Consider the following 11,274-nt stretch of genomic DNA (forward strand, 5'->3'; position numbering starts at 1 on the left):
CACTCAGAATCGTGAACCACTGGGTGAAAGGGCAGGGCCAGATGAGTCCAGGAGGGAGGTGCCAAGGCCTGCTATGGGGAGGCGGGGCGGGGGGTTTGGGAAAGCATGGGGCCCTTGCACAACACCTGGCACATCAGCAGCCCCCTCAGGTCCTATCTGCATGAAGGAATCCTGGAGTTGGCTTTGAAGTGGCATGGGACAAGGGGTGGGTGGAATGGAAGGGCATCTAGACTGGGGAACGGCATGTGCAAAAGCCTGTCAGTCCGCATGTGTGCCTGACAGTTGGGGAGCAGTGAGGACTCTGCAGTTGCCTACACACTGGGTGAAGAAGCTCTGGTGAGGAGGCTGATGGGGTGGGTCCTGATGGCCTTGAAGGGTGGGTTGAGGACTAGGCTTATTTTGCTGGCACTGGGAGCCTGGGGCTAAGGAGAGGGCTTAGAGAGGCAGGTTCAGTATGGCCTAGGCACCGGGTGGGTGGGGTAGGGTGGGGTGGGGTGGGGGGAGGTGAGCTTCGCCTGGGTGGCTTGGAGAGGCTGATCTGCAGAGACAGAGGCTCCAGCCTCTGTGGGGCTGTGCCCCCCTTGCCTGCTGGGCACCGGCGCCAGTTCTGCTGATTGGTGGGTCAGGCTTCCCCCACCAGGCAGCGCTGACTCAGCGTCTGAAAGGTGGTTCCCACGGGCCCATGTCTCTCTGGGGGCCAAAGGCCATGCCATCCATCCGTGCCCCACCTCCGAGTGGGTCAGCGCCCATGGCCACTGACAATTAGGGCTGAATGGAGGCTAAGATTTCTAGTCTGCCCACCCCTGCCTACCAGCAAGGCCCCAGGCGGTCCTTTCTAGGGTCTCGCCCTATGCCACAGCATCTCTGGCCTGGCTCTCCACTCCCCAGGTCCCGAGGTACCACAGTTATCAGTACTCTTTTTATTTTTAAAACAGTGAAAAGAAAAATAAATATCTTTGGAGAATAAAAGTACAGGGGTGGGGTGGGACAGGGTGGAGGGGCTGCAGACTTGGGGGCGTCCTGGCTTCAGTGGTCTTGAGCGGGGAGTGCCGGGGCCCAGGGTCTGCAGGCCCGCTCCTCTCCTCCCGGGCCAGGCCCTGCCCCGTCCCCGCTGGGAGGTCTGGGGGCTCCGCCGGCCTCGCCTGCCCGCGGCTCCCAGGCCCGCGGCTCCCAGGCCGGGCGCTGTGTCAGCGGAACCCGCGCGGGGATTAGACCCCAGGCGCCCGCCTGCGCCGGGGCTGCGTCGGGAGGGGCGGGGCGGGGCGCTGCCGCCCCCCAGGGGCTCGTCCGCCGGCTGGCCCGGCGCCTGCCAGGGTCTCAGCGGTGCCCCATGTCCTCCATGCCCACGCGGCCCCAGACGCCCAGCACGAAGCTCTCGATGTCGCACTCGTTGGCGCCGCGCACGATGCGAAAGTGGCCCCTCTCGCCCCAGGCTGGGCCCCACGAGTTGGCCGCCGTCTGGGAACGAGGAGGAGGGGCGGTGAGGAGGGCACGGGGAGGGGGGCAGGCAGCGGCGCAGGCACCCCGCGCGGGGACTCACCCAGTATTTGAGCGTCCTTCCATCCGGTAGCGTCTCCTCTCCCCACCTAGAGGGCAGGGGTGGGGGCAGAGCCACGGAGGGAGAAGAGAGCTGATTCCACCTGCTTTCAGGGGCTGGAACCCCGGGGCCTTCCCCTTCCAGACTCTGCTCCCTCTCTACCCACCCTCGGTCTCCAGCTCTGGGAGTCTGTGCCCTCTCCACCCTGTGGGGGAGGGCATCACCGGCAAAATGGAAGGGGGATGAGCAGAAAGGGGGAGAACTTGGGCCTCCCTCCTGCAGGGCCCCACAGCCTGGGGACCAGTTCTCTGGGACCTCACACATCTGCCTGCCTTCCATCCTCCCTGGGGGAGCCAGGGAGGGGTTGGAGTTAAGAACCACATGGAAGAGACTCCAAGAACATGGGTGCTTTGGAGGCCCCAAATTCCCACCACAAAGGACATTGCATTGGTTGGACCATTGAAAATCAGTGACTGGAACATCTCTGGGTGTTTATATCAGGTGGGGAACTGAAGGCTGGGTGTGGGAGTCAGTGAGGCAGGCAGCTTTGGGGTAGGTGCTGAGATGGGGAGGGCCCGAGCCAACCCTGGAATCTGTGTCTGCATTTCACAGGAGTTATTTTATCCCAGTGTGTCAGGAAGGAAGAGTTCCTAGAAAACCTTAAAAGGCCCCCCACCTCTGGGTGTGACCCTGGGAAGTCCCTCTTCCTTTTATGTCTTGGTTTCCTCTTCTTGGAAATAGGGCTTTGCAGAGAGATGGTGGGGATTCAAGGCAGGCTCAGAGCCCTGAGTGCAAGCCCTGCTGCCCCCCCCCCCCCCCCCCCCCCCCCCGAGCCCCTCACCCTGTGATCTTGACTGAGTGGGTCCCATGCCGGCGGTATCGCTCGGGCCTCCCCAGGCTCACTGGTGTGTGGCTGTAGATGCCGCCCTGGTACAGGAAGAAGTCCTCGTGCACCTCCATGAGAGCTGTGGGCAGAGGTCGGAGTAGGGCCGGCTCAGCCCAACAGCACAGGTCTGGAGATACATGCCCAGACCCATAACAAGACTCTAAGTATCCCCCACAGGCTGCTGCCCGTGGGGAGCAGACAAGGTCCCCCTAACTCCCAGCCCCAGTGGAATGGCTGCTCAATGCTATACAGACCACTTGTGCTGCTGTGCTGTACCCAGTCTCAGGCAGACACAAGCTTCTGGAACCAGGGGGCAGGATGAGAGGCATTTACCTTGGACAGGGCCATTCTCCATCAGCTCCTTCATGATCTCCTTCTCCTGGAGGGTTGGGAGTGAGGATGAGAGTATCCATCAGAGGTGAGGTTCTAACCTCTGGCCAACTTTCCAGCTCCCCTTCCCTCTGCCCCATCAACCAAGCACAAACTTACGTTGGTGCCAAGGCGGTAGGCAGGAGTGACCTGGTAGATGTCATTGGCATGGACATGGCTGCTGGGGCATCGGGCAGTGGCCTGGCGCTTGCCCCGACCCATGGCCCGGCTGTGCATCATACAGCGGGGCGCCGGGCCAGCCTCGTCCTGCTCACGGCCCATGAACGGGTAGCAGTGGTCAGACACGACCCTGGAGAAGCAGGAGGGAGCGAGGCCAGGTGAGCACGAGAAGCCCGGCCCGGGGCCCTTCCTAAAGCCCAGGCCTCACGTCCCCTTCCCTGCCCACACCCTCTGCCGCTCACCCTCGCCGTCGCAGGAACCACCAGGCACCGTCCAGACGCCCACCACGGCAGCCCTGCTGGTTGTGTGTGTCACAAGACAACAGGTTCTGGGGCGACAGGACAGGCGTCATATGCCCCAGAGAATGGATTGAGACACGATCAGATGCCACGGCTGTTGGGGAGAGGCGAAGGGCCATCAGGGGGGTCAGGCCTTAGCCCTCCTTTCCCATTGCGCCAGCCTCTGCCGTCGGGACATACCTGCTGTGGAGAAGGCCCAGGAACCTGCACAATTGCCCTGGTCAAGAGGCTCATGGATCAGGTTGGGCCACTTCTCAGCGGCCTCGAAGGCTGTGGGCAGCACCTCCCCTGGACGTAGCACTGTCTGCAAAGCAAAAGCCACTCCATCTGCCTCCTGCTCTGCCCTGGCCTATCCCCCAAGGGCCCGTTGGCTTTGAAAGGCCACCAGAGTCTGGGGCCTTCCGCAGCTTGTTCTGGTGCATTCCTGCTGCTGAGGGATCCCAGCAATCTCCACACTGACTCACAGGGAAGACCCAAGCATCATTTAGTGCCTCCCCAGCGTCAGGTGAGGGTGACTAGTCCTGTTGTACAAATAAAGCTGGCAGGGAAGTGGTCAAGCCAGGGTCACCCACTTTCCATTCTCAACTCCTGCCTCATTCTTCCTCTGCACCTTCTGATCTGACACTTCCTTCTTCCTACCAGGACCTTGGGCTTCAGGCCTTACAGGGCAGGGGAGGGAAGAAAGAGTAAGGTCCTGTGACCGGGCAGGCCGCCAAGACAAACAGCAAGAGGCAGAAAATAGCAGAGGCCCAGGGGAGTGAGGGCAGGGGCAGGGTCTGGTCACCCCAGCCTTGAGCCCAAGTCCCTCTGCAGGGAGGGCCGCTCTGGCCAACGGCTGCCTCCTCCCTGCCTACCACTGACGGACAGATCCTGCAGCCTGTGCCCCTGCCCTGACCTGCTGAAGTTCTCCCTCCTCACCCTTTGACTATTCCAGGTCTGGTTCCTGTTTCTCCCCATAGAGGGTCCCAGTGGTAGGAAGGGAGAAGCCCCCTACTCCCTTGGGGTTCCACCAAGTCGGTATTTGTTTCCGAGAATTCCGGCTCTCTAGCCAAAGCCAGAGGACTATCTGTCCTTCCCTTCCCAAAATACCAAGGTGACCTCCTGGCCCCTTGGGCCCTGACCCAGCTTTACTGGAAGGAATAACATTTTTCCCAGGCTGAGGAGGCCACCAAGGGGCTCGTGCTGAGACCACAAAACTCAGAATCTGAGCATCAACTCTTCATGCACAGCACATCTTGTTATGGGCAAGAACCTAAGACGCAGAGAAGGGGAGTGATTTGTCCAGGAACACACAGCCTATTGGAGAGGGTTAGGCCCGGGCCCTTGGAGGATTGGGAGGCAGTGTGTCAGGGTTCTTGGGGTCCCAAGCCATGGGGAGAGGGCAGGATGGTGGGCAAGGATGGACTTACGTGAATCTCATTCATATTGGTGACAGAGGAAGAAGGACGGATGGTACCCAGGCGGTAGCGAATGCCTTCATCCAGGGTCATGCCCCAGAAGGCACTGTGGTTCCCAGCCCGCCATCTGCAAGAGAAGGGATGGAAGTCACAGACCTGCCAAGGCTGGGGCCCTGGAGCTATGTGCATATGGGCGGGAGAGACGCTAAGTGTCCACGTGATGACCAGGATCCAAGTGAGGATGTGCCTGACAGCACATGCCTCTCAAGGGAATGTAGGTGTGTCTGTGCCCAGTGGGGACATTTCCTCTCACCCGTAGTTGCCCTGATTAATGGCGTTGATCATGTCTTGGTCCACCAGGCATGGCTCCTGGTCACACTCCCACCGTCCTTGCTCCTGGCAGGTGCTAGGAGAGCAGAAGGAAGGAAGAGATGGAGGGGGGGCATCCTCTGAAGGGAAGGGGCCGCAGAAGTCAACACAGGCCTGACATTCTATGCTAAGAATTATGAGACAACCCCTGGATGATCCCGTTCAGCCTGGTGGCTTTCAATGTCAACTTCAAGTTCACAGTTTTCCAGTTTATTTCTGCTGCCTGGATCTCTCCAGATCCAAGAATCTTGCTGCTACCCAGTGTCACCGCTGGGGATGTCCAACAGCTGCTCAGACTTCACACATCCTAGATTGAATTTCTGATCCCTACTCCCATGCCTGCTTTTCCTATAGTCCGTGGAAAGAGCCTGGGAGTCACCCTTTACTCCTTCCCTCGGGTGTGATTGGATTCATTGGCAGATCCTTGCTGGCTTTGCCTTTAAACATTCAAAATCCAAACCCCGTCTCATTCCTCCCGAAGCCATCACCTTTCCCCTGGATTCTGCTGAAGCTTTCCCATTGTTCTCCCTGCACCCCCACTTCGGTATATTTTTAACACAGCTGCCAGATGACCCTGTTCAACCCAAGTCATATCATGCCATCCTCCAGCCCAAAACCTTCCCTTGGCTTCACATCACAGAATAAGAGCCAAAGTCCTTGCCTTGCTAACGAGGCCCTGCACAATCTGTCCTCCTGTCCTCTCTGTGACCCCTCCTCCAAGTCCTGGCTCCTTAGGCCCCAGCCAGACTGGTCCCCTGACTGTTCACAACATCTGCGCTCCGTGCCCCAGGGCCTTTGAGCTGCTTTTCTTCCCATATCCCCAAGGCTTGCCCTCACTTTGTCCAAATCTGTCTTTCTTTCTGGGAAGATTTTATTTATTCATTTGACACACACAGAGAGAGAGTATGAGCAGGGGAAGTGGCAGGCAGAGGCAGAAGGAGAGGGAGAAGCAGACTCCTCGCTGAGCAAGGAGCCTGACGTGGGACTTGATGCCAGGACCCCGAGATCATGACCTGAGCCAAAGATAGACACTCAACCGACAGAGCCACCCAGGCACCCATGTCCAAGTCTTTCTTCAGATGTCACTTTCTCAGGGAGGCCTGCCCTGGCCGCCTTCCTCTCCTGCTTTCTGTTTTATTTTCTCCTTAGCATGTCATCACCACCTGGCACACTGTGTATTTAGCTATTTGTGTTCTTCATAGCTGCTTCCTCTTAGACATTAAGGTTCTGGAGGGCAGGGTTTGTTTGGTATCTTCAGTGCTTAGAAAACTAAACCTGGCACATAGGAGCCACCCAGAAGTATCTGTTGGTTGAATGAGTGAGACATGGTAGTGAAGGGGCTAAGAGCATGGGCTGAAATGACTAGTCACGTGACTTCAGGTAAGTTACTCAAACTCCCTCACAGTTCTTGTCTGTAAAATGAGGAAGTGAATCATCCCCACTTCCAGGGATTTAATGGCAGGCTTTTGTAAATCCTGTAAAGCAGTTAGCATAGGGCCTGGCCCATCAGACTCCTAACCACCCAGCCTCCTCACATCATCTCTGGGTGTATCTGAAACTTAAAATGGCCCAAACTGCCTTCCCCCAAAGCTGCTCGTCCCTAACATCCTCAACTCAGGACACAGCACCTTAGCTACCCACGTGTTCAAAGCAGAGCTTGTTGAGGTCCGTGGAGTACCCCCATTTCCCATGCCCGCCCTCAGCAGATCCTGGGATGGCACATCATGGAAGGCTCTGGATTCACCTGCCACTCACCCCTCCACTGCCACCACTGTCCTCCAGTCCCTTATCACCTGTCACCTGGACCATGGCCATGGCTTCCTACCCGGGCTCCCTGCCTCTCAACCCCCCACATACCCCTCAGTCTATCCCCTACCTGCTCTGAAGCCAGAGAGATCTCTCAACGACATAGATCAGATTGTTTGCCTGTAAGTGGCTTCCCATGGCACTTAGAACAGAACCCCCAGCACGGCTATGAGATCCATGGACGAGATCCATGGATGTGGCCCTACACGTCCTCGAGGCCTCTGTTCCCACTTCACAGCTCCAGCTGCAGCGAGATCTTTCCCACCTCCTGGCCTTACCACGAGCGAGCTGCTCCCTCACCTTCCCTCCCTGCCTGGCCACCTCCCTGGTATCAGCATAACTATCTCCCTTCCTGAGTGGCCTTCCTAAGCCCCTACTCCACTCTAAACGGGGATCCCCCATTGTTTCCTTTCCCTGTCCACACCTGTCACAGGCTGTAAATAGGTTTCTTTGCGTGTAGACCAGAACCATCTGCCTCACTTGGCTGCATCAACCTGGCCCAGCACAGTGCCTGGCACATAGTAGGTCTTTAATAAATAGGTGTCGACGAGCAGGCAATACTGTGAATTCCACGATGCTTTTACAAGCTCATAACTCTGCTATTACAAGATGCTAAACTGCCTCTTTCCCCTGTTGCCTTTTAAGGAGCCTCAAGGGGAACAAACCCAGTATGGCTGGGCTCTTCAGCCCCTGGAGTGGGCGGGGGCACTTTCGGGGCGGGCTAGAGGAGGCTGCGTGGGAGGGGAGGCTCTCCTCACGATCCCCTTCCTTCTCTGACTCTCGAAGCATTCCTCGAGGTCTCGCACAGCCTGGAAGGCCCACAGACATTGCTCCACACCCTCACTCAGGTGTCAAGCACAAGGAACAGGGCCACCCAGCGCGGGGGCAGTGGGCTGGTCACTCCTTTCCTGCCACCTCCCCCTTTGCCCTCAGGGCTCCCCAAGCAGGTCTAGACTGGGCTGGTAGCAGCAGGTTCCAGCATTCCAGAGGGGCCCAGGGCGGCCAGGCCCCAGGGATAGGAGTGGGAAAGAGGTTAACCCGTCAAAGCCCAGAGGCATCTTATCAGGAACTAGCAGGATCAAGATCATGCAGGCACGCTCAGTCTTTCGGAACACACACGTGGTTCACACACACACTCACACCATACACACACAAACACATCCTCTCAGCACCTGCATGATTCACACACACTCACACCTGACACACATTCTCTCAGCCAGCCGCACACAGAACCTCATGAGTCCCCTCTCTCACTGTGACCCAGCACCCCTCACCCGAGTGAGGCAATGGAAACAGCTTATGTGTAATGCATTCCAAAAAGTTTCCTCCCCCCTCGGGCCTCTCAGTCCCAGGCAAAGAGGGCACAGGGTGGAGTGGGTGCAGGGCTGCCTCCTCAAAGCCACAGGGTCCCCATTATTCCCACCAGGCGTTTGAGGCTTCCTTCTCAACCCCTCTCTGCTTCCCATCGCAGGACTCTGACTAGAGTAGGGGGGTCCCTCTGACCCTTCATCCTCCCACTGGGAACGGTGGGGAAGGGGAGGGAGGGAGAGAGACCACATTCCAGGGAAGGCCCTGCTGCAGGTTGGCTGGCCTCCAGCCCAGCCATCCCTGACCCTCATCCCGTTCAGGGCAGCGGATGCTGTAGTCAGAGGTTTCCTTCCTGGCGCCCCCTTCTCCGGATTCTCCCGTGACACGGAGAAAGGTTGGGAGGGGCAGTAGCCCAGCCTGAGCCAGGAAGAGGGACAGGGAACCTCTCCCAGGTCAGGGGCCACACCTGGGGCCAGGCATCCTTGGCTGAATGCTCCTGGGGAATGCTTATAGAATGTTGTTTTCTAAGCTGACATGGTCAGTGTGAAAATCTCCATGTTACAGACAAGGAAACTGAGGCTCAGCAAGTAAGTGACAGGGATAGAATTGGAGCCAAGTCTGTAGGCCACAGAGACCGCAAGGCAAGCCGCCTCTGTACCTCCAAACACTCACCAACGGTTACAGTTGTCCCAGTAGGTTCCCAAGACTGGATAGATGCGACTCCCATGTGTACATCCTGGTGGGAAGGAAGAGGAGAAGAGAAGTGGGACCGGGACCAGAGACGATGGGCTGAGATGGCCAGGTCCTCAGAAGTCAGGTGTCCTGAATCCTCCTACACACACACACACACACACACACACACACACACAGTGTGCACACGCACGCACATGCATGCACCAATGTCCCAGCCCTCACTGAAACTAAAGTCAAACTATCACTTCTTAAGACCTCTCCTGCAGGGTCACATACCAACTGCTCCCTGGGAAGTTCTTCACTGACCCCAACTTGGATCCTTCCTGCTCCACCTGGATGCCAGCCACAACATTCCTTGGATCCCTTGCCATTTAAATGACTTGAAACTTGGAGATGAGGAGTGAGAGGGGCATGGGGAAGCTGAGGCCCAGAGAAGGCAAGTGACTCCCCTAAGATAACACGGCCCTTTGAGGTGACAACCCAGGTATCCAGTCTCTCACCCGCAGGCCCACAGAACCACGGGAAGGGATTCAAATGATTCCTCTAAGAGACAGGGACAAGGGATGGGGAAAAGACGGTGACATGGGCTGAAGGCAGGAACAGATTCATCCTCACCTCCCAGGTGTGACCAGCCACCTCCAGTAGAGAATCCTGAGCAAAGGCAGAGGAATGGCTAAGAAGAGCTTGACCAACCCCTGAAGCCTTTATTAGCCTCCAGGTGAGTCAGCGGGCGGGGCCAGCACCTTCCCTGTCTGGCAAGGAGACTGGACTGGGAGAAAGGGCAGGAGGCTGCCTTCCTCCTGAGCCAGCTGGGAATCCCACCGACCCAGGGTCTTCTCTTTTCTCAATCTTGCTGGAGGGATTCAAGTTAGACCAGAGCAGGACTTCCCAGAGGCACAGACAGTGGGGCAGGGTCTCTCTCAGAGTCTACAAAGCCTCCCTTGGAAATGTCAATGCATCAGCCTTGCTCTTGAGCCCTGCTGAGTCCGGGTTGACAAAGCGACCCACCCCTCCTGGCCGTCTGGTGCCCACCTTGGATGGGGGGAAAGGGGGGTGGCACGCCGAGGCAGAAGTCCCAGAAGTCAGGGCAGCAGTCGGAGACGGTGCGGTTGCAGAAGAGGTCACAGTAACAGGTAGCACCCAGGTAGGGCAGGGCGCAGTCATCGGCGCGGCCGCGGCAGCACAGGTCCTGCTCCTGGCAGTACCGGCCGCCCGCATCCCGGATGCCCCGCAGGTGCAGGCCCGGCGCTAGCTCCCGGCGCCCGCGACCCCGCCGCGCACCCAGGGCCGACTCGCCAGCCAGCAGCAGCAACAGCAGCAGCCCCAGTGGACATCGCCACATGGTGCCTCCTGGGCCCGGGGAGCGCAGACGTCAGGGGTCAGAGGGGTGGGCGGCAGAGACTCCCCGGCACCCCAGGCCTCATCTCCCAGCTTCCTGGGGCTGGGAGTCTAAGGGGGTTCGGCAGGGTCAGAGACCCCGATTCCCGCGCCCCGTCCCTGGACAGGAAGGGGATTGAGCGAGAAATGGAGTCCCTCCCTGACCTGCCTGGGGACTTTCAAGGACGGGAGGTGGGGGCTGTGGCATTCTGGGTGCCCCCCTGGCTCAACACCCATAGCCTGGACTGAGGTCTTCTCTGCTATCTGGGTCCCTCTGCCCCTCTTTCAAGCTCCGTTCCTAACGGGTGCCCCTGGCTTGTGCTCCTCCGTGTCCCTCTGCCCGGTCCACTCCCTCTCGGCCAGCCCTCATGCTCCCCCCGCCCGCCCCCTCCTCTCTGTTCCTTCCTTCTGACTGTCCCCCTCCCCCCGCGCAGGGGAGGGTCCCTACCTGGGGACGGGCTGTGCCCAGGCTGCCCCACGCGCCTCCGCCTGCCGGCTCCTGCGACCACGGGACACTCAAAAGTCAAGTGAGTGCAGGGCGGCACCGCCTTTTGTACCGCCCAGCCCGCAGCGCCGCCCCCGACGGGCAGGGCTGCAGGAGGAGGGGCCCCGCGGGCTCACACCTGGAGTAGCCCCTCACTCGCGAGCTGGGGCCGGGAGAGGGACGTGAGCACGTGATTTGCTTCGCTGGGTGTCTGCGGACAGCCGTTCCCTCAGGGGGCGGAACTCCAAGTGCAGCTGAAAGGACTGAGGTCTGACATCGGTAAGAACTTCCAGGGGGCTTCAGCTGAGAAGGGGGGAGAGGGAGCAGCGGAGCTCCGAGATTTGGGAGACCGTGGGGAGGGTGTGGGCAGCCCAAATGTCTCAGAACCTCTCCAATCAGTAATAAAAACAGTTATGCCCACCCCCGTCTCCCGTCACAGTGCCCCCCAGGCTTGGGGCCGCCCCAAGCCGCCTCCGTTCTTGGGAATGATTGGAATCTGGAGATGGTTGAGGTCCCTGCAGAGGCCTTGGCGGCTCATCCTTTGAGGGGGTGGGGTGGGTGTGGCGTGG

At 59.0% G+C, this 11,274-nt stretch overlaps 1 protein-coding gene across 1 annotated transcript; it reads right to left on the reverse strand.

Annotated features, from left to right (window-relative positions):
* Nucleotides 1–905: 905 nt before the first annotated feature.
* On the reverse strand, nucleotides 906–10,823 carry TINAGL1 (tubulointerstitial nephritis antigen like 1). Its single transcript, XM_041766888.1, has 12 exons — nucleotides 10,670–10,823; nucleotides 9,877–10,194; nucleotides 8,824–8,887; nucleotides 4,982–5,074; nucleotides 4,681–4,795; nucleotides 3,452–3,575; nucleotides 3,215–3,365; nucleotides 2,913–3,102; nucleotides 2,757–2,802; nucleotides 2,379–2,502; nucleotides 1,541–1,586; nucleotides 906–1,458 (listed from the first exon to the last, which is right to left on the reverse strand). Exons 2-12 carry the CDS (start codon nucleotides 10,184–10,186, stop codon nucleotides 1,318–1,320), a joined length of 1,404 nt encoding a protein of 467 aa, XP_041622822.1. The 5' UTR covers nucleotides 10,187–10,194; nucleotides 10,670–10,823; the 3' UTR covers nucleotides 906–1,317.
* Between the last annotated feature and the right edge of the window lie 451 nt (nucleotides 10,824–11,274).

Source organism: Vulpes lagopus, chromosome 8 (genome assembly GCF_018345385.1).
Source record: "Vulpes lagopus strain Blue_001 chromosome 8, ASM1834538v1, whole genome shotgun sequence".
Classification (NCBI taxonomy): domain Eukaryota; kingdom Metazoa; phylum Chordata; class Mammalia; order Carnivora; family Canidae; genus Vulpes; species Vulpes lagopus.

Bases quoted from the DNA above. Each gene is read 5' to 3' on its own strand.
- TINAGL1 (XM_041766888.1), bottom strand. From the start codon at position 10,186: ATGTGGCGATGTCCACTGGGGCTGCTGCTGTTGCTGCTGCTGGCTGGC. The intron at 1,587-2,378 runs GTGAGGGGCTCG...CCTGCCCTCTAG, and splicing joins CACTCAGTCAAGATCACAGG to GTGGGGAGAGGAGACGCTAC. The intron at 1,459-1,540 runs GTGAGTCCCCGC...CCTCGTTCCCAG, and splicing joins GAAGGACGCTCAAATACTGG to ACGGCGGCCAACTCGTGGGG.